The sequence below is a fragment of the Oreochromis aureus genome, linkage group 3, assembly GCF_013358895.1.
Source record: "Oreochromis aureus strain Israel breed Guangdong linkage group 3, ZZ_aureus, whole genome shotgun sequence".
Classification (NCBI taxonomy): Eukaryota; Metazoa; Chordata; class Actinopteri; order Cichliformes; family Cichlidae; genus Oreochromis; species Oreochromis aureus.
Window position 1 is genome coordinate 28,661,975 of NC_052944.1, and position 22,269 is coordinate 28,684,243.

General features: G+C 42.6%; 2 protein-coding genes across 5 annotated transcripts in view; one reads left to right on the forward strand and one right to left on the reverse strand.

Annotated features, from left to right (window-relative positions):
- Window positions 1-1,986: 1,986 nt before the first annotated feature.
- Window positions 1,987-11,704, reverse strand: sf3b2 (splicing factor 3b, subunit 2). 3 transcript variants are annotated; one of them, XM_039609843.1, is made up of 22 exons: window positions 11,534-11,702; window positions 11,038-11,084; window positions 10,754-10,804; window positions 9,823-10,047; window positions 9,543-9,593; window positions 8,527-8,611; window positions 8,336-8,415; window positions 7,935-8,043; window positions 7,637-7,734; window positions 7,112-7,348; window positions 6,902-7,024; window positions 6,727-6,807; window positions 6,405-6,632; window positions 6,170-6,319; window positions 5,959-6,048; window positions 5,203-5,310; window positions 5,000-5,107; window positions 4,590-4,732; window positions 3,841-3,942; window positions 3,083-3,179; window positions 2,782-2,973; window positions 1,987-2,372 (listed from the first exon to the last, which is right to left on the reverse strand). In XM_039609843.1, exons 1-22 carry the CDS (start codon window positions 11,661-11,663, stop codon window positions 2,301-2,303), a joined length of 2,607 nt encoding a protein of 868 aa, XP_039465777.1. In that variant the 5' UTR covers window positions 11,664-11,702; the 3' UTR covers window positions 1,987-2,300. The 3 variants fall into 3 exon arrangements, with proteins under 3 accessions (XP_039465777.1, XP_031588183.2, XP_031588184.2); XM_031732323.2 differs by having other exon boundaries at window positions 3,083-3,182; window positions 11,534-11,701; XM_031732324.2 differs by lacking the exon at window positions 10,754-10,804 and having other exon boundaries at window positions 2,301-2,372; window positions 3,083-3,182; window positions 11,534-11,704.
- An 860-nt stretch (window positions 11,705-12,564) lies between these two features.
- Window positions 12,565-22,269, forward strand: part of capn1 (calpain 1) — a 33,798-nt gene continuing 24,093 nt past the window's right edge. Inside the window, exons 1-3 of one of the 2 annotated variants that reach the window (XM_039609844.1) lie at window positions 12,565-12,713; window positions 16,496-17,221; window positions 21,346-21,415. In XM_039609844.1, the coding sequence (XP_039465778.1) occupies window positions 16,964-17,221; window positions 21,346-21,415 (328 nt within the window). In that variant the 5' untranslated portion in view covers window positions 12,565-12,713; window positions 16,496-16,963. Of the gene's footprint in view, window positions 12,714-14,339; window positions 14,485-16,495; window positions 17,222-21,345; window positions 21,416-22,269 lie in introns of those variants that run through there. The other variant, XM_039609845.1, reaches the window with a different exon arrangement.

Here is a 22,269-nt window from a genome sequence, read left to right on the forward strand (position 1 = left end):
AGACTTTGGACTTGTCATCAGTTCTCACTGGTTTTTGGGATAATCAGCTGATTTGCTTAAACACAGCGCACCCTCCCCTCCTTCCCTCTGCTCTTTTTAACACGCTTCTCTCACCACCAGCAGCTCCTGCCATTGATAAAGAGATTAGAATGGAGCAGATTAAAACATGGTCACGGGATAATCCCGGGTTACTTTTTACACAGCGGCCTAAATCTGCAAAGTCATCAAGTGACACTGCACAGGCTCCAAAATCCAGTGTCACAGTCAATTAAGTCGACACCGTTTCTTATGCAACCTCAACTCCAGCTCCCATTTTACTGTACAGCAGCCATGTAGTTACAAAGTAGCTGTGCGGTGTATGCATGCAGTGTTTGTGACAGATTTAGTAACCACACCAGTGCATGCTATTATATCAGGCTGATTGCATTATTGCTAGAGATCTAAAATGATAAAAGTAGTTAAAAAGTGCTTAAATTGTTTCTTTTGGCAGAAAAAACATAACAAAAAATCCCCTGAAGATATTAAGTTTATATAACAAATATAAAACATTCACATTACATAAGCAGAACCAGTGATTATTGATTTATGTCTATTTTTAGAATAGACAGCCACACCTTGCATATTTCCCCCATGTGTTACGGGGAAGTGCTGAAAGGAGTCTGTCTGCATTTGCAAAGTTCCTAGTAAGTGAGGCCGAGTACAGCGACTACAGACACTGTGCCTGGATAGATGGCTCTGTCAGCAGTATCAAGGTCTTATTTCCTCTAAATGGCCCACTGAGAGTAAAGTTTCAGTCACGTCGGTGAAGGAGACATCCTCAAATGTCAGATGATGTTGTTTACTCTTCAACACATTTACAGAATTGACCCTCTAAGCTGCTCTTCAGTCACAGCAGCCTATTAAGAAAGCTGTGGTCCTTCGTCCTCACAGCTCTGCAGTACTGGGAATGCTGGTGCTGTGCTGCCTTTCTCAGGATGGTTAAAGGATCTGATGTGAACAGGCTGTTGCTCCATGTGAGAAGCTGTGTACCAGTGACCGAGTCAGCATGAAGCTGCTGCAGTTATTTAGGTCACTGTGCTTCTCACACGGTCCGTCACGTTCGGTACTCGTTTGCCTCCTAGCTGCAGAAACCTGAACTACATCTTACTCTCTGAGATTCAGACCTCATTTAGAAGTCTGAGGTGGCCCCTGATGATGCATGCTTCCCTGACCACCTTGGTCCAAGCTGATTTTATGTGACATATCTGCTGAAGATCTGAGGCAAACAGCTTTGTACTCTTATTCCATTCACTGTCGATGGAAAGCTCTTTTGACTCGGGTCCATCTAGGGTGATGGCTTTAGAAGCCCACATTTGTTCCTGGAGTACTTCTGTAAGGTTCCTGGGCTGCCAGCCAAGACAGCCATGTAGAACAGCCAATAGTCTGTTAATGTTAAGCATTAAACTGAAAATAAATTAGCAATAGAAACACCTCGAGGTGTTGCTCGATGGACCTTTAGATTTGCACTTTACCTGAGTGTGAAGCACCAACCAAATACAATTGCATTGAAGTTCTAATAGGAATATGTTACAGGAATAAGTTGGTGAGATTAAGTAAAGATTTCTTGCTCTAAAAGTCCTTTTTTAAGCCTTCTTTCTGTACCACATGTGTTTAATAGCCATAGTGGAGAATATATAAACATATCCGGCTCTTTTATCTTCGGTCTGAGCTTGTTTGGATATGGATATTCTGGCCAGGTTAACAGAAGTGATCAGAAGCAGCCTTAAAACTCAGAGGCAAGAATTTCGCAGTTTCAGTGGAAGCAAAGGCCTTACAGAGACAGCACAGGTCATTAAGGTGCAAAAGAAGATCTCTTCCTCCTTTCAGTCTAAAGTCCCAATACTTCAGCTGACGCAGATGGGGAAAATGCCTTGCATTTTACCACCAGCGTGTAATCACACCTCCCCACAGAGTGGAATGAAATGAAACAGAAACCTGGAGGCAGTAAGATTGTGAACTCGTGTTGTCACGTCATTTATTTACAAAAAACAGAAAAAAAACATGGTTACCATGAAAAAAAACAAAACAAAAACATAACCAAGACCTTAAAAAGTTCAACACAGAAAAATGCACCTCGCCACAGTCATGTGACACTGACTACACGAGACACGCCCACGCTGTTGATTTACAGTTTACTGTTAAAGCGCTAACAGATGATCGGTGCTGCAGTGTGCATCCTCTGAAATTCAAATCTGCCTCTTCCTCTTTCATTTCCTGCGGTGGACGACTCTCTCGCTGAGCTTCGTTTTGGTTCATCTCCTCTAGAACTTGAACTCTTTGTATTTCTTGGCGCCGCCTCGCGTGTCCTGCGGCTGGGCCTTCCTCTTTTTTTGCTGTTTGGCGACAAGGAGGAAAAAACGGAGGAGGAGGTGGAAACTATTAATATTCAAATGTCACCCCAAGGGAAAACCTAAAAGACTATTGACTTCCACTTTCCTTTAGGTTATAAACAGAACTCATTTACAGTAACACGCTGGTAATCGACACATCAGGTGTGTTGGTCATGAGATCAATGACATGGGAACTAGCAGTTTTTGACCTCTTAAACAAACACAACTGATTTTGGCTTTGCTGATGTAACTTCTGCCTTTTTTTGCTTTGAAATGCTCTGCTATCTGCCTGCAACATTTCTTTAAAGCTTCCATGAGCTGAGCGTGTAATCGGAGCAGAAATCAGCTACACAAAAACATTTGTGTGAAGGAAAAATGTTTTTAAAAAGCCACAGATTGTGTGTCTTAGTACCTTCTGTTTGGCTGCGTGCTCAGCCACCATGTCGCTGAAGTCCTCCTTCTCCACCTGAGCCTGCTGCTCTCTCACGTGCTCCTCGTACTTCTGCGTCATGGCCATCGGGTCCAGCTCCAACTCCTCCGGGGCCAGGGCCACCTCCACACCCTGCGACTCCTGCCCTCCACCAGCCTTACGACTGGCCATGGCCTGAGGACAGCAGAGAGGTATTTAAGATTCAGCTAGAGTGGCAGAGGAGAACGGGAACGAAAAGAAAAACGGCTGTAAAGTCATTTCATTTGGACACACTTCTCCTTACCGCTGACATTTCATAAATGTGCGTCGAGGCCATCATAGCTGCTCCTACGGGGCCCGTTCGTCTTTCAGGGAGAACAGTGAACAGCTGTGGCGTCTCACTGCTGCAAAACAAGAACGTGTCAAACTAAAAAAAGCGCATGGTGCTTTAGAAACAGAATAGTTCTAGCTTTTTCTAAATGAATGCTATTTCTATTAAAGTGTGGCATTAAACTTTATAACGCTTAGAAAAATCGGAGTGGGTGTGAGGACATTTTCCCCCTGCTGTTTACAGCAAAAGTGACTCATTTATTTTTTTAGACAGCATCATTCATATAAATAAATGTGAATGGGTCATTCCATATCAGCTCCTCAAATGCCATCAAATACCAGGACGGTTTGTCTCTGGACGAAATTGTCTCTTTTTTCCTAATATTTAAGCTTTAATATCTGTGAAACCTTATTTGGATTGTTTTAAAGGATATTTAAACGTCCAAATATTTTACAGACCTCGATCATCCGTCATTCTTTGTTAGCTTTACAGAGCTGTAGTACCAGAAGATTTCAAGGACCCAACTCCAATACTCTCAAAACTGGATGCTGGGAAAACATCTAAAAACACCCCAGTACTCACCCTTGAAATACTTGGAGCCAAAATGCACAATTTCTATTAAGAAGTGCATTTTTCACTTTTATTTTTTTTTGTTATTTTGTTATTTTTTTAAAGATAAATCTGATGATCCGATGGTTAAGTAAAGGGGCACTGAGTGGAACGACACTCACCCATCCATGGCCTCCTCAATCTTCTTCTTCCTCAGCTCGATCAGCTCTGGGGTCTCCATGCCGGCTGGTACTGATGAGAAGCCTCCCGGGGTGATCAACCCACTGAGAGACACAAAGCGACACACAGCACATGGTGAGTTTATTGGTGAGCACAAACTTCAGAAAACGTCACACCGGCAAGCCTTGAGAAAGGTCTAAAAGCTGTGGACACACATGCACGCGCGTGCACACACACACCCTTCTGTTAGCAAAAAGCGAGGACATGTAGTCACACACTGCACCATGAGATACGGACCAAATAACCCAGTTAAACACTAATGTGACTGGACACTTCCCGGCCCCTGTTCTCAGGTCATTTACAGTTACACGTTAAATGAAGGAAAAAGTTTTGAAATTAATGTCGATCTCAGCATTGATGTCTGTCTGATACTTAGGCTTACACATCTATAAAATGGATCCTTTGAAGTCTTTAGCTGCAAGGTTACTTTTTATTTTTGCCATATCCCCAACATTAAAAACGTCTTTAGACCGAAGCGCTGAGTCTCACACGCTCTGAGCTGAAAACACATGAACCCACTTGGACGTGAGCCAATAAATAAATGTGACTGAGATGTTTGTGAGGTGCGACCCTTTTGATTTTAGGCTTTACACTTCAGGGCAAGAAAACTCTAAATAAGATTTAAGACTCATCTATTAATCATTATCAGCTTCTTGATTAAATCACTGACTGTACTGTGCACATTAAGTACCTGTCTGCTGGTGTGAAGAATCCGGTTTCATCTGGCTTCTCCTCGTCGCTCTCCTCCTCCTCCTCTTCCTCTGATGATTCCTCATCCGAGGGTTCTAGCTCTCCCCACGTTGTGTGGTCCACCTCTTCTTCCTCCGCCTTAGCCTAAATGCAGAAACATGTTAGTGTATTAGTCATCGTTAAGAGACGGCCATAATACGTGTAGCAATCGAAAACAAAAACCTAAACAGTGAAGACAAAAAATTTCAATTTGGATGAAATTCTTACCAAGACATGCACCAACAAACAATCATACACAAGAGTTACTGATGTTGTAGGACTTAAAGTAACAGTATTTACTCTTTTACATTGTTAAGAAGTTACTATGATGACTATAATTATTTTTCTGAGGGTATATTGTGCACTCCTGACCTGGAAGTCTGCAGAATTGGTCCCGAACACATCGCCGTAAAGGGGTTTGCCCATCTCGTCTACCGGGGGCTTCCCCCAGCCTCCAGCGTGATAACCAAAAGTACAGTTCTGATGAAGGGATGCAGATAAACAACATTAGGAAAAATGAGCAATAACTGATTCACTGACATAATTGTTAAACTGCTTTTTGGATATTTTGTTACCTCTGGGATGGGAGAGTTTAGTCCAGGGATCTTCAGGTTGGGATAGGAGGGAGGAGGTCCGTACCTCTGCATGGCTATCAACCAGGGAGGCGGCACCTTGTGGGCGTTCTAGCGATGAAGACAAAGCAAAAATCCAAGTGAAATTCTCGCTCTGCTTCCTCAGTAAACACTAAGATGGGCTCCCCCTGTACTGATCGCATTTTCCAAGCTTAAAATATGCTCAGCATTCATTTGCGTGCCTGTTGGTGTTGCCTGCGACAAAAACACCGCCTGGATATATTTATATAATTGTCGTTACAGCAGCATTGTCCTCGTTACTGTGTCGGTGTAAACAAGTCCTGTCACGTCTTATCTGACACATTTATTCTCACAGCTTGTACATTCAACCACTTAACAGCAGTAACAGAGAGAGTGACATAATGAGATAGCAGGGAGAGTGATACTACAGAGCAGGACAGTAACAGCAAAGCAAGAGCAGCTGATTTATTTCTGTCGCAACTGGAGCTTCATACAGTAGCTTTATATCACACTCTTACATAATTACAGAGTCTCATCACTGAGATCAAGATGAGCCCAAGAACACAATAAACAAAGACAGTATGAAGCTCTAAGATCACCAAGGCTCGGTTTCTGTTTATATGCGCTCAGATTTGTGTGTTTAAGAGAAACTGCAGTTAATTTAAAACATGGTGGCTGTTTTTTTTTGTGATTTAGTTCATTAAATTTGCACAACGTTTGAACAATAGTGAAACTCACAGGTCCAACTGGCATGCCCAGAGCGATACGCAGCTCATCAGACAGATCTCCGGGTTTCTTCTCTTTCAGACGAGTTTCAAACTCTTTACCCTGCAGAGCCACAAAAACACAAAGTAGGTCATGTCATGGAGCTGTAGCGCTCATAACGTCCCTTTGATAAATGTACCTATGTGGTCCTGATTACATGTGAGAAAAGCGAGAATTCTTGTACCTCATAGTAAAGGTCTCCGTGGATGGTGAGCTTGGGCTTGATTTGCCATTTGAAGAAAGCATCGTGGAGTTTCTGGTAGTCGATGTCGATCTTTCCCATCTTGGGACGAACCTTCTCTCTCATTTTGGTTTTCATAGTTTTGGCATCCTCCTGCGAGTGGACAGAAAAACAGAATTACTAATCATGCAGTATTATTTCTGCTAATGTTGACTCAGACCATCAGAAGGCCACCCACCTTCTCCTGCAGAGCCTCCCTCATCTCCTGGATTCCCGTCCTCCTGATGAACTCGGGCAGCTCAAACGGTGGCTTCTCGATACCTCTCTTTCCCTGCAGATACTTTCGTTTGAAGCACCAGTGTCTGGGCACCGGCACCGTGTTCCTGGTGGCCTTTAAGTGCACGAGCAGCTTGGGCTCCTGAGCCGTCACATCGTGCATTTCCACCACATCGGGACGAGCCACCAACTGAAGCAAAGTGGCAGCAGGAGATATAAAGGTTATCATCTATTCACAATCGTGCATGGATTTTAGACTGAAAAAACAAACCATATATTTTTACCTGTTTGAGTTCAGCCACTGTCAGCCGGTTCATCCTCCTCAGCTTCTTCTTGGATAGTTTTGGGGCATCCGGCCTGATTTCCTGCATGATAAACATTTCAGATGTTTAGCACATAAGCAGACAAATATTCGTACTTTTTGCTCCGCTCTCGTAAAAAAATGGAGGAATTAAAAACCTCATCACTGTCGTCACTGTCTTTCTTCTCCTCCTCAAATCCTTTTTTCCGCAGCACAGCTGTCTCGTGCTTATCCGACTTCTCGGGCTCCTTCTCCTTCTCTTTCTTCACATCATCAGTCAACTAGAAAAAGACAAGGAAATACAGACTGCGTTAGGGGTGGGGATCAAAGGAGACGCTATTATAGTCAATCATGTCTGCTGTGGTCACCTTAAATGCCTCAAAAATCCGCTTGAAGAAGATGTAGTTGGGGTCGTAAATCTCGGGCTCCTCTGTGACGTACTCGATCTCCACCTCTTGCTCCTTCTCTTTGTCCTTCTCCTTGTCCTTCTCCTTGTCCTTCTCCTTGTCGCTGCCCTCCTTCTGCTGCTGCTCTGCCTGCTCCTTCTTCTCCTGCGCTCGCTTCTTCTTGCTCTTCTTTTTGCGGTTCCTGCGTTTGCGGTTTTTCTGAGGAAAAGATTGGGTCATAAATTCAGAGATGAGATTCCAATAGCTTTTAAAAAACAAAAAACAGCCTCATTGTTGAGTAATTCATGCCGGGAAGCAGTTTACTTTGGGATTATAAGACAGACTTCACAACTACAAAGCCTGATTTTATAGCTTTGTGTTTTCTGAATTAAATTAGATACCGTTTCCCAGGTTGACACTTTTAAGTCTCAATGAAGAACTGTCAAAGTAAATTCCTCACATGGACTCACAATGCTGTGACTTTAAAGGTGCCAATCGTAGACTTACATCTTTTTTAGACATCTGGCTGTCATCATCTGTCTCAGACATGAGTGGTGCGGATGAATTGGCCATGTCCATCTCTCCTCCCTCATCGTCGTCATCCTCTTTTGAAAGATAAATGTATATTTTAAAAAAAACAAAAAAAAAGCAGCATGATCATACTGTAAAAACTCATTTTCCAAAATTAGACACCTTAAGATGATTATAGCTGTTCTTCCCAGGCAGTCACTACAGAACAAAACTGATCATAAATTTTTAAAAAATAAAGTTTTTGGTTCAGTAGCAGTCTAATCAGCTGACCGACCTGTGGGATCAGTGAGCTGCTCCTGTCTGATCTCCTTCAGCTGGAGGATCTTCTCCAGAGCCTGGGGGATCTTGGGCCCAGTGACGCTCATCTCCTCGCTCTGCCAGCTCTGAAATTCACACCAGAAAAATGTGAGATTATGGACACTTTATGTGCATCTGTGTCTGGAAAAAGAAAAAAAAAAACCCATCTTTCACCAAAACTTGGTCCTAAGATGTTTGCATTAGTTTTGACTAATGCAGAAATGTCTGGACACAAAATACAAACAATGGTGGAAAAGGGGTCAAACGATCTCATTCTGTCATGTGTGATGAATCAACAGGATGGCTCAGCTATCCAACCTTAAAACAAACAAACCAAAAACACAAGCAAGTTCAGAACTACATATGAGGGGTATTTACCTCTCTGTTATCCTCTCCAGGAGGAGGCGGCACTCTGTGTTTCTGAACTGGCAGCATGCTGACACCTGGAGGCAGAGGCCCTGAAACACACATAATTATATTTTAAAAATGGCTCCTACAATGTGCTGCTTCAGAAGAAATTAATATTTCTGAAATACAGTATGTTACATAAAACTCTGGCTTAAACACACCTCTGATTGGGGTGACAGTGGGCATGGACCTGGGCTGCATCTTGGCCATCTCCTGCTGACGCTCCTGTTCCAGCAGCACTGCAGCCTGAAATGAAAATGTTTCAAATTTTTTAGTAGCCCAAAGGTGAAACATACACACAACACACACACACAAAATTATAATTCCATCTTCTGGTGGTTATCCAGCTCTGGGTCACGGGGTCAGAAGTCTGAGCAGAACACTCTCACCCCAGCCACCTCTTCCAGCTCTTACAGAGGGACTGGAGGTGTTCCCAAGCCAGCTGAGAAATGTAATCTCTCCAGCATGTCCTGGATCTGCCCCGGGGCCTGCTGATGGTAGAGGGTGCCCAAAACACCTCAACTTAGAGCGGTCCAGGAGGCAATGACATTCAGATGCCTGAACCACCTGGTGGAAGTGGTTCTATTCTGACCTCTCGTGAATGACTGAACTCCTCACCCCATCTCTAAGACTGAGCCGAGCCCGTCATTTCTTTGGTGTCATTCTTTCAGTCACTATCCACAAAATGTAACCACACGTGAGGGTGCCAACACACTGGTAAACTCATGGCCTTGCTTTCATATTCAGCTTCTCACAGCATCCACCATGCTGATTCATCTGTCACCCTCCCGCTCCACTCTCCCTTGTTTGTGAACTAGATACTAGATCAGGGGTGGGCAACTCCAGGGCTTAAGGGCCGGTGTCCTGCAGGTCTTAGATGTGTTCTTGATCTAGTCACAGCTGATTTAAATGGCTAAATTACCTCTTCTACATGTCTTGAAGTTTTCCAGAGGCCTGGTAATGAACTAATCATTTGATTCAGGTGTGTTGACCCAGCGTGATATCTAAAACCTGCAGGCACCGGCCCTTGAGGCCTGGAGTTGCCCACCCCTGCACTAGATACTTGAGGTAGCAACGTGTTCCCACACTGAATTGGCTTTTCCACCCTTTTCCAGCCGAGAAAATGTACGCAGCTCATTGAGAAAATATTTCAATTTAGAGTTCTTCATCCTCTTACCCTTTTCTGTTGCTCCAAAAGATCTTGTTCATCCATGACATGGGAATCACCCTGAGATAGCCACAAACAATAACAGCCAGTCAGACAAAACATGCTTTTTAAACTGTTTTCTGTGTAGTGCAGTTATTGCCGTGTTGTTATGAAGTTATAAAAAACATTTATCCTGTCAAATTGTGGTTTACGTTATGATCACATCTCAGAATGTTACTTTGTTTAATAAATGCAAAACAAATTGGCAAAAATGAGTCAAACAGTAAACTTTAGGTCCAGCTATCCTCACCTGCTTGGCTCTCTCCTCCTGCTGTAACAACATGGCTGCTCTATGCTGAGCCATCTTCAGCTGATCATCCTGTGTGAGGCCAGGTGGCAAAACAGAGTGGTCCATGCCCATGTGTATACCAGGTGGAGGGGGCCCACTAGGCATCATGCTCATAGCTGGGATCATACCCATACCAGGAGGCATGGGCGGCATGGGCATTGGGGGTATGGCAGGGATACCTGGCATCTAGAGAGAAGGAAATACAGGAGACTGTGATGTTAATGGGAAGCACGAAGGACTGAAGTGAAGTCACACTGAGACTGTGTGACTTTCTAGGTGAGATATTAAGGCGTTCAGTGAATTCTCGTTTTTGTTTTGGTGAAGTGTTTCTTAACACCATTCAACATAGTTCTACAAACACATGACAAAACATACTCAACTGTAACAAATTTGCAAGACTGAAAAGTTATGATTACATAAAAGCGACTTTCGGCTGCTCCCTTAAGGAGTTAAAACAGCAGGTAGCTCTGTGATATGTGATTCAGAAGAAGCCAATCCTGACAGAACCCCAAAGAGAATTGTGCCTCCTCCTACAACAGGATCTTTTGCTTTTTAAGCAAATGTGTTACACTCTGTAACAGCTTTAGTAACAGTTGCAGAGGAACCGAATGGCTTGTAAAAATGGGCCATACACCCCATATTATGGAAGATCCCCCACTGCAAGGAACCAGATTGAATGCCTTCTCCAAGTCTACAAAACACATGTAGACCTGATGGGCAAACTCACACACACAGCCTCAAATATGCTTGAGAGCTGGTCTAGTGCTCAAAAACTGCACAATCTAAACACGTAAATCAAAATATAGAAAACATTACATCGACACATTGTAATGTTTTTCACCATTGTATGCTGCAGTATTAAACAGACATCAGTGTTTTCCCTCTAATTTACCTGGGAGCCCATTTGTTTATCATCAGTAGGTTTGCTGAGAAGAATCCCAGTCTGTGGAGGGACACATGTAAAAAACACAAACCAGAACAGTTTCTTTGATTTCAATGAAAAGGAGAAGAGGTTCGAGAAATAGATGAATAGTTTGGATATACTATTAACTTCTGCCCAGACTTTATTCATTACTACTCTAGCGTAGCGTGAAAGGTCATCAATAGTTACAAAAAGCACCATCATTCCAATCAGCTGCACGTTGACTGAATAAAACCGAATCCAAATGCATTTACCTGCATCATGTAGCCCTTCAGTCTGTCAATCAACTCCTCTCTGGGACCTAAAGAGGAGAAAATGAATCGGAAACGGCTGTTAAACAACGCTGATATCACTTTAGGCGTGTAAAATGTGCACCAATAATGTGCCAGAAAAACTCAGAACTCATTTTGAAGTTAACGAGTTACAGAAAAGTAGGCTAATGTTGACCCCTCCATATCAAGTTAGCAAAGCAGCTAAACCGCTGAACTAGTTACAGAGGTAATACGAAGGAAAAAACCTAGCCAAACGCTCTTAGTTTTACCCAACATGAATCACAAGAGTTAAAATGTCACTTACATGATTAATTAGTGCATGAAATTTACTTAACAGAGTGTAAACATAACTCAGGCCTAGCTTAAACTCCTTGCAACGGAAGCGTTGCGTTTTAATGCTACTAGCTTAAGTTAGCAACGGACTAGCTGCCGATAGCCTGTGATAAGGCGTAGTGCTCTACGCGGGTGTTTTTCTTACCCATGTTGGGTACTCCAAGCTCTGCCAGCTTGCCCTGAAGCTCCGGGATGCTCCATGTATTCAGAGCTGCAATAGCACTCCCCAAATCGGACGGGAGAGAGTCGGTGCCCGGCGGTCCGTCGGATGCCATGTTGAGGTTAGCTCAATGGAACAACGGCGGCAGCGGAGGACACGCGAGAGCTGGGGAAAGACGCAATGCATGACGGGACGTGAAGTCTGAAGAGAGATTTTTTTTAATTAAATGCACTGCTACTGCAACATTCAGTCAGATCAAGTACTTTCAAAATATACATTCCCAATAGGACAAAACATAAAATGGGACAAAAATCATATTCTTCAGCTGCGTCCAATGCATTGTGCGGAATAAAAGGCATTCCTTTCAGGCATCACACAACCGAGTCACCCTGTGTTTGAACTTTGGCCATCAGGTAAAAAGATACAGACTAATACAATCCCACACAAACAGACGCTAATCTGTGCCCCCAATCACCCCCCTCACCCCCCATACACTGTGATAGTTTACACTGTTTACAACTTCAGTACGATCTTATTCATTTATTTATTTATTTTCACTATTTGTTCTTTTCTGATGGGCATAAACGCGCTACTAACTGGAGTCGCTAGATGTCACCGTTGGCTGCTTAGACTTGAAATCCTTTAAATGTTGCCGTTAGAAGAATAAAGAACTTCCCTATTTTTACATTTTATAGCTTACAAGTCTACTGACCTTTTAAAGTAGGTATAAAATAGAAATACTGTGCGTAACTAAACTTCAAATGGAGTCTAGCACTTGGTAAATGTGTCCTTTTTAGTTAGGCTCAGTATTTGTAAAACCATAGAAAGGGATTTTTATCTTTTAAAGGGCAGCATAATGCATATAAACGCGCACTACCATAATGAACCACAGCATCAAGTAAAATCTGCTGCAAACAAAGAGCACTACAAGAGAGAACAGCGCACGAATCCCTCCCTTTCAGTGTAGTTTTATGACTTGCGGGCACTGCGCAGTCGCATTGGAACGAGAGCACACATAGCGGCAGCAGGGCGTTTCTTCTGTATAGAGAAGAGGGGAGGGTACAAGGAAGGGTACATACTAAACATGGAACGGAAAGCATGTTGTCAAGTTGCATGTTGAATTTCCGTAACAAACTTTTTTTTTTCAGAGGAAACGCATCGCAAGGTAAATATGAGATTCATCCTTCAACATCACTTTACATCAGCAGTTTAGTGTCGGGGCGCATGGAAGTGCACTGTGCAAAACGCGTTTGTCCTCCTGGTCTGAACTTTTTTTTTTTTTTTTAAGAGCAGAACTGGAAGTTTGTGAGTTGTTGTTTAGTTTAGTTTAGTTTGTAAAGCCGGAACAAACTACAGTCAAACACGAGTCTGGCCCTGGTTTCACGAGAGTAATAACCAAGAAATATTACTAGCCCACATTAGTGTGCTGTTGATTCCGCAAAATCTGCTTTTCCTGTGTTAATCTTTATTAATTTTTTTTTTCACCGTGTCTGATGGAAGTGAAGGGATAGGAAATTCGTCAAACAGCTGTTCGTGTTGCTCATTGTTTATTTCTTTCATTTCATTTTTTCCCCCGGGACCACACCTATCTATCTGTCATAGGAGCTTTTGCTTATCTGCGTGAGCCATGCGCCCAACTTAAAGTTTTATTAAGAGCAAAATCTGCTGGAGCTGAGGCGCATGCTCTAACGAGTATTCTCTAATTGTAGCCCAGTGTTTCTAAAGGCTGCTTGTTTTCCCTGCAGACTTTGATGAGAAAAATGACTCTCACACAGAAGTCAGCATGTTCCCTGCAGCGGTCACTGTGTGTGTGTGTGTGTGTGTGTGTGTGTGTGTGTGTGTGTGTGTGTGTGATCTCTCTGCTGGTCTATTTTCTCCAAACACTTTGGATATTTTATCACACAGTAAACTGTGTTGGAACATGAACCCCTGCATGCAGAAATACACCACAGGCGCTCAGAAGGCTTACTCATGTCACAAACTCTTGACTCCACCCTCCCAAAGGCAACACTTATTTACTATCAGCATGCATTTAATCAGCCCAAGTCGTGAGGAGGAAACTGGACTCAGACAGTCATCGGCAGAAAAGCATTAGTCACACATAGTTGATGATTGCAGTGCTTTCACAGCCTTTGCATGGCTGCACAACCCCTATGTTAAAGGAAACATCCTGCTGCTGTGCCAAAACAAATAAATAAAAGAGCTGGGTTATAGGTTGGATGAAAGTGCACATTTTCAGTTTTCTTGTGATTATACTAAGTGTTGCATTGCTAGACGATACGGTAGCACATTCTCTTGTGCTACCACCCACATTGAGGGGGAGGCTAAGCGCGTGTGTGTGTTGGGATGTGGCGCGAGGGTATGCAGGCTGCATGTATTTCTCATGTGAGGGGAAGTAAAATATTCATTAGAGTCAGACTGAACTGTTGTTGGGTAAAATGTGCCCGATGGCAGCCAGCAGAGGTAAAAACCACACAACTGAGGTTTTAACAGAACACGTTATGATCCTTTGTTGTTGGTTTAAGTAATGGGGCCATGGGTGTCTTGTCATAAAACTAACTTAGAGTGACATGCATATTGAAAGCGTATGAGTAGTTGTTTGTGGTTTGCAAGTATTTCATGGTAATGGGTGTGTTTTGTGAGGGGCAGTGTTTTTTTTCCTCACAGAGCAGTCACCTGACACACTTCTGCCTACAGTCAGTAGCTCCTCCCGTTCTAGGAAAAGTTAAGTTATAGGAGTGCTCAATCATTTCATTCAGGTGACAATGCGACTACGTTAACAGTGGGGAAAAAAAAGATGTAGAAATCAGGTGTAACTCCTCCTTTCTGCCACATTTGGCACATCCCTCGTAGGAGGTTGACTATAAAGCTTGTACAGAAGGGTCTGTCTGGACAGGTTCCTGGGATCAAACTAGAAGGTGCAGTTTAGAGGAGAGGTAAGAAACAAACACATGGGCCTGACATGAATCTGAAAACTTGCATTTTTAACCAGACTTTTGTTAGGGTTAGGGTTAGACTCGGCAGTGAGGGGAAGAACAGGGACAATTTTATTAATGGTAATAAAGGGATAAACATGGTCAGCAGGATGGATCCATGCTTTCATATTTTTGCCGTATTCTGACAGTAACGTTCTAATGTTGTTGCTAAAATTGAGTCTCATTAGAGCAGAAAATTTCCGATCATCTATTGTCCAAATCTGCAGATCCTGTGCGAACTGTAGCCTCAGTTTCTTGTCCTTAGCTGATGGGAGTGTCACACTGATGTAGCCCGTCTGCTTGTTGTGTTTGTGTTGTGTGTTTAGAGACGCTCTTCTGTTCACTTTGGTTATAAAGAGCAGTAATTTGAGTTACTGTCGGCTTCCGATCACCTCGAAGCAGTCTGACATTTCCACTTTGACTTCTGACATCAAGAAGATTTTCACCAGAGAACTGCCCCTCGCCAAAATTTACTCCGTTTTGGCTCACGCTGTGTAAACTGTAGAGATGGCTGTGTGGGGAAATCCCAGCAGATTAGCAGTTTCTGAAATACTCAGACCAGCCTGTTTGACAACAACCGTGCCACATTCAAAGTCACTTAAATCACATTTCTTCCTCATTTTGATGCTCAGTTTGATTTCCAGCAGGTCGTGTTGACCATGACTAAATACCTGAATACACTAAGTTGGTGCCATGTGATTGGCTAATTAGATATTTGCATTAACACGCAGTTTAACAGGTGTAACTCTAGAGGCCACTTCACTAAAGGTATTTACATGTCCACATTTAATTTGTACATACATTTATATAATAAAGAAAAATAGTGTTGGCACTTGTAGTGATGCTAATGCTAATATGTGGTACAGATGCTAAATAGCTCTTTATAAAGAATGCAGGAGGAAGCAACAGTAGTTGTTACAGCGGTGGCAAAAGTGCCTTTGTTATTGTGAGTAATAATGCTTGTGGTAAGAAATATAATGGCAGCAATAGTTGTGGGTGCAGCTATTAATCAGCGCTTCCAGCTTTGCTAGCTGTAGCTTTAGGGGTCTATTAGCAGAAATAATGTGTAGTACTCATGTACATGATCCTAATGTAGTTTCATCATGCTAGCATGTGCAAAGACAAATCTTTGTGTTGTGTAATTTAACAGATGAGAAACCTGCTGTCGCAGCTGCATGCTCAGTTTTTGGCTCTCTTAGCAGCAACATTCTTCACACAGTCAAATGGGCCATCTTTGTGGGTGTGGTTCACTGTTAGCAGGAGGAGGAAACTCTTACATGGCTCCACTGCTACACAAGCCAGTGAAAGCCACATTCTTTTCTGTTTCTGCTGTGACGGACACCTGTGGACTGAAAACAGGAAGTGCGTATCTTTATGTGCATATCTGAGGTGAGGGAGTGAAAAAAAAAAGCTGACAGAGTTGAAAGAAGATAAAAATAAACGCCTTCCACTCTGTGTTTGACGGAAAAGACGCAGACTCAAAGCAAAACAGTGAGACTAACTCAGTCCAAAGCTCCAGTTCTGTCTGTGGTGGCACTAATGATAGTTTATGCTTCCTCATCCCAGCCTCTGCTTAATTAAAGCGTCACACAGAGAGCTCGTGCTTGTTCTTTGCCTCATGCAACCTTTATCGTAATTCACACAAAACCACACACGCATCCTCCTTTGTTAATGTGCTTTTCTGATTAAACATTGACTTTAAATGTAGTTCTCACTTACACTGTGCACACATTCAGTGCACCACAGTAAAAGTTGGCACAGATGTGCCATGTGTGTTAGGCTTTTCTAAGAATGCATGCGTGGTTGACTTCAAAGAAACAAGGAGACCTCGTTTCACATGGAGGGTGTTCACGGCCTGTGCTTTTGTTCTCTGATGTATGTGTAGATATTGGTATGTACAGACTTGTATCTCACTGGATAACTTTTTTACTCTTGTGCTCAGTTCCTCACTTTCAGCTTCTTTTTTGTGCAGGGTTTGGCCACTGCTGTGATAAGGACAGGCTGTGATCCTGCACGGTGGGAACTTGCCAAAAAAAGAACAGACGAGGACTAGCGTTATCTGGAATTGGATCTTTTGCACTGAGGAAGACGTCTCTGCTGTGACAAACTTGGGATTTATTTTAGCTCCTCCGTTTTTGATTGCAATCAAAGCATCCAGCGAGAGTGCAACCACATGCACCACAAGCAAGCAGCAGCCTAGCCTCATCAGTGCTTAATAGCGTCTTAATAGCTACTGATGTTTTATTCTGATGATTGAGCCTTGAAGCCATTACCACTTTATATCAGGTTTACATCAGCACTTTATAATATAAAAGCTCAATAGGCTGCTGTTGCCTCTTTAATAATTGACACATCTTTACTTCTTATTGTGGTTCCAAAGAGAATCAAATTGATAGCAGCAGTCAGTCCTACTGTGCTCTAGTAACTCGACAAGCTCAAGATGGCAGAGCAGCCCATTTATGCCACCGGCATGGCCTACAAGCTGAGGAGCCAGTGGGATCGTAATGAGGGCCTGGGGCAGAACCACAATGCGGTGAAGTTCTTGGGTCAGGACTATGATTCTCTGAAAGCCCAGTGCCTTCAAAGCGGGGGATTGTTTGAGGATAGCCTGTTTCCTGCTGTAGCGTCATCTTTGGGATTCAACGAACTCGGCCCCAGATCGGCAAAGACCAGCGGCGTCCGCTGGATGAGGCCCACGGTGAGAAATCCCAGCGGTGGTGGGAGGTGTATATGTGTTTTTGTGTGTGTCTTTTGCCCAAGCATGGGTGAGTGGAATATAGAAGCCATTCAAATCATTTGTACATGTTCTGGATGTTTAACGTTATAGACAGTGTTTGCAGATTTCTACTGTGATTTTACTTACTGTGCCTGGTACAGTGATAGGATGCCACCTATGCAACAAGTCCAGCCAGGAAATTTCCCCACTACTACATATTCAACAGTCAAACGTTAGTGGTATTATAACTAAGAGGAAGCGTTTAGGAATGACAACAACTAAACCGCAAAGTGGTAGGCCAGAGTTCAATCACACAGGAACTCGTAATGCTTCAGCATACCAAGAAATTTTGGACAATTAAATGCTCCTAACTTCATGGGAACAGTTTGGGGATGGCTCCTGTTCCAACATGACTGTGCACCAGTGCACAAAGCAAGGCCCATAAAGACATGGATGAGTGAGCGTGGTGTGGAAGAACTTAAACTCTATGGATTAAAAATGAGACGTCACTTGAATTCATATATGTGTGAAGCCAGACGAGTGAATACTTTTGGCGATATAGTGTAGCTGTTTCTGTATAGTGTAGCAGACCACACCCCTGAATTTTCTTAGATCTTATCTGGCTGCACTGCATCACAATGCGAAGGTCTGACTCACGCCTACAAACGCCTCACTCAGATATTTGGTGGTTTTTAAAGTAGCAGCTCCTTTGCAAACAGTGTGTAATGTCTGAACGAGCCACTAAGAGTGGAGTAGGTAATTGTCTGGAGAATTCACAGCAAGCAAGGGGACATCTTGACCTCCTGCATGTAACTGCAGCACCCCACCCTGAGCCATAGTATTCTAAATATGTGCAGCCATCTGACAAGAGGTATCTCCTGTTGCCTGCTACACCTCAGACAAAGCATGGAACTGATTCTTCCAACATTGCCTTGTAATATAAAACTCGAGTTACAGGCACAAAACCCCAGCGCCTAAATAATCAAGTCCCATGACCACCTGCAGTGGGTGTGTTTAAGCAGAGCTAGGAAGCACTAACATTTGACAACAGAAAAACCAGATTTCTGAGATGTGTTTGTCATAATAAGCATTTTTTAAATTTTTTTCCCCCACACAAAAGGTTTCTGATGATTTAACGTTCCACGGAAGTGCTGTTAGTCAATCAGCAGTCCAAACTGGAGCTGAATTTGTAATCCAAAGAGTGCCCAGTTTTCGCTGTTTGACCATTAATTTGTACCTTACGATTCTTACCAAAGTAAGTCTGACAAATCAGTGATAAGTTCTTTTGAAAAAAACCCTTTGTCCCCTTAAAAATCCATGACCTTTGGGCAATGCTCGCTCTAAGGTCATTGTAAAAAGCAGAGTGTTTACTTAGAGGCATGGGGGAAAGATGTGAAGGAAGTACTTAGGAAGTTGTTGAGTGAACTGATAATGACAAAGTAGCCATTCAGTGAGAGACAGTCGAGATCTCATTTCTCTTATTTACTTTCTGTCATATAGATGCTGTGTCATAGGTGGTTAGCTCTGTTTATTATGGGCAAAGTTTAAAATAATAAAGTCATTGTACATCAGAATAATCCACATGAGCCAAAAGCTCAGACTTCAGGATGCTGTAAATGATTTGATTCAGACATTTAATTATCTATTTATTTATTCTTCTCTGGACTCCGCATGATGTCAAAGAGAGAGGATATTCCAAATATGGTCATTTCAAACTCTTAAGTTCCAATCCCAAGGTCTTTTACCTGGTACACTTCAGCAAGCTATCCCCACAGACTTGAATTTTATCATGGAGTTAGTTATGATTGATCAATTTAATATCAACACACGCAAGGCTTCTTAGGTCTAATAAGAGGCCTTATGAGAAGCCTCTTATTTCACATCTTCTACCATCTCGTGTCTTTTCTTCTCTCATCACTTTTTAATCTGTTATAAATACACCGGTGTGGTCTGTGAAGCTGAGATCAGCACCAGAGAACAAAGTGTAATTCAAAACGGTGTGCTCTCCTTTATGTTGTATTTGCACAAAATGTGGCAAGTTGCTGTTTTCAGTCCTGCAGTAACAGAGCGAGCTGTGGTCTTACAAGCTTTGCCTTGTGATAATTTTGGCTTTCTTTTGAGTATGCAGATCATCACATGTTCATGGGTGTATGTTATCTGTTTGTTTGTTGCATCTGATGCTTTTCTGAGGTCTCAGACATCCAAAAATAGCACTTCATAATGCATGCATCACCTGCACCACGGGATCTGTAATATTTACACTAAGAGCCCTGGAAAAAAAAGGCTTCATGTGAGACTTTAAAAATGCCCATGATGCATCAGTGAGTTAAGCCGCGTGTTGAATAGTTGGTGTGTGTTTGTGTGACATGACATAAAATATTTCTTTTTATAGCTTCGTGGGGTTTCTCATGCTCACCATGCTGAGTACATGAAGGTTTGGGAGGCAAGAAGCTGTGCAAAGTCAAATGTGAACAAGGAACACTAGTGTGCACTAGGACTGAGAGAATTGTGCTTGAAGCTAGCCCTATTAAACCCAAAGAGAACTACCTTTTTACAACTTCTTACAACTTTCTGAATTTATTATTTGACATTAAATTACTAAAAAAGTCACTCTTCAATTAGTTTTTTTTATTAGAAGCTGTTTTAACTGTATCTACTAGCTATAATTAGCTAAAATGCTTTTGTGGGTATGAACTGCTACCCCGATATCCGCTGCTCCCAAACAGCAACTTAAAACAGTTCACTCCATCTGTTGGTCTAAGAATACATAGATTTTAATAAGGTGTAAACAAACAGATCATGTGTAGAATAGAGTATTTTTGTATTTATAATCCTAGCCGATGCCTGTGCTACAGTATTGTCTGGCCTGTTTATGATGTTGACCATAAAATTAAAATGATATGTTGCTCTCAGTGTTGGAGATGCATTAAAAAACAGGTCACTTTTGGCCCCGTGCTAAGTGGTTGCTAGGCTATGTGATAATGTCAGAATATATGACAGAGATAAGAATCTTCGGGGGCCTCAGATGTACCTGTGTGCCAAGTTGGGTCGCTCAACTCCTGATTGTGTAGGAAGAGTTGGCAGACAAAGAAACAAACACACAGACAGAGACTTCGCATGTTATAGAGTATCATATTGATACAGTTTATCCTATGGTTTTACTCAGTAACTAATGGTGATTATTAGGCTCAATATATATATTTATTTAATTTATTGTAGCAGTCTGTTTGCTCTTGCACTGGTCCAGAGTTGTTTCTAAACCTTGACTGAAAGACTAAATGTTTTAAAAACTATTTGGAGCCCACGTGTTGGGAAGCAGGAGTTTAGTTTTGTGCATGTAAGATCAGGTGATTTGTCCTGAGCTTCAGTTTAAAAGCAGCTACCTGAGAAGATAGACCAGATGATTGCCCAGCTAGATTCGTATATGACTGATAAGAGAGAGCCTCATTGTAATCTACCTCAAGCTGTGCAGTTTGGCACACTTTTTATCTGCCAGCTAAGAGTACAATGGCTGCGTTTCCCAGGGAAGAAATAAATGCATGTGTCTGCTGTGACATAAAGTTTATATTGGACAGCAAGTACAGAAGTACTGGGTAGTTTGCTGTGTTCAGTGACTATGTTTGACTGTTGCAGGGCAGGCTATGGGTTGCACCAGAGACATTATAAGCAGAGGCATGGTAGTCAATTCTGAATTGCTGCCCTCATCCATGTGAATTTAGGGTTCCCCCAGCTGCAAAAATCCCACTTTAGCTGCTTACTGTGGGCACTCTGGTCAGAGGTTTGAAGCTCCTGGTAGCCATGGAGCTTGAAAAAGGCGCTTTACTTTAGATTATAAAGTGGGCAGCTTTGTAGACACGCTTCGTTAGCTCTTTTATTGTTGCTTCAGGTCATGTCTCAGACTAATCATCAGTTAGAGATAAGACTGATAAAGATGCAGTGTTAAATGACTGATTACTTGCATAAAGGTGATAAATGTTGAGGTTTCCAAAGCAAGTTCAATGAGATGAGAATGAGAGCAGGAAAGGGACACAACATGTTTGCAAAATGTATGTCTGAAGGCAAAGAAGTGCTAATTTGTGTATTTATGTGTGTGTGTGCACCGACAGGAGCTCTGCAAGCGGCCCGAATTCATCGTAGATGGAGCTACTCGCACTGACATCTGTCAGGGCGCTTTGGGTAAGTCCCACTGGGAGAGTTCCCAACTGTTTCAGTGTTACTACTGCATGATTCATCTATTAGACCCGAGGAGAAGAACTGAGATTTAATCTGGTAGATGGTGAAAGAGAAAACTGCCAAAAAACCCCAAAAACCTCAAACAGGTAACTGAGTGCATAGATGTTAGTTGCTGTGCTAAATCTAGGGAGACGCTGGATGCAAGTCATGAATAAGTGAAGCTTCCCTCTCCTCTGTAGAGCCGCATACAGCATGAACTTGAGCAACACACTGAACCTTTCACAGAGCAAAACAGTGCAAGTAAAGGGGAAAAAGCTTAGCCTGGGTCTATTTAAAGATAGCTGGCACCTCTACAGTTCTGTTGTTATCATGTTGCTTATCATGTTGCAACGTGTTGCTTTGGTGCAATAAAAGTAAAAGTGAGGTCCATTTCAACACTCGTAAAGAATTTGTGCACCGTTGCACCATTTTCCTTCTTCTGTGCACAAGAACTGAAATCAGCTGATTGTGGTGGAAGTGTGCACAGAGAAAAATATGTTTTTTTTTTCTTGGTTGTTTATTGTCTATCCATCCTGCTAGTAACTGATCAATCTTTGTAGTGCAACTAGCAACATAATTGTAATGTGATTACTGTGGTGAAGGTAGATGAGTTTAAATACCTCGGGTCAACCATCCAAAGGAACGGTGAAAGGAGAAGGAGAAAGGAGAGGTGAAAACGTCAGGGGTGATTTGTGACATAAGGATCGTAGAAAGACCACAGAGGGGGTTCATGGATGTAGTGAAGGAGGACATGCTGAAGGGGTTTGTGTCACAGAGGAGGATGCTGAGGATGGGGTGAGATGGAGGCAGATGACTCC

Coding starts and splice junctions, on each gene's coding strand:
- sf3b2 (XM_031732323.2), bottom strand. CDS start 11,663: ATGGCATCCGACGGACCGCCGGGCACCGACTCTCTCCCGTCCGATTTG. Junction 8,612..9,542: donor TTTTGGAGCAACAGAAAAGG/GTAAGAGGATGA, acceptor TTTTCATTTCAG/GCTGCAGTGCTGCTGGAACA. Junction 3,943..4,589: donor TTCTTCACACCAGCAGACAG/GTACTTAATGTG, acceptor TGTGTCTCTCAG/TGGGTTGATCACCCCGGGAG.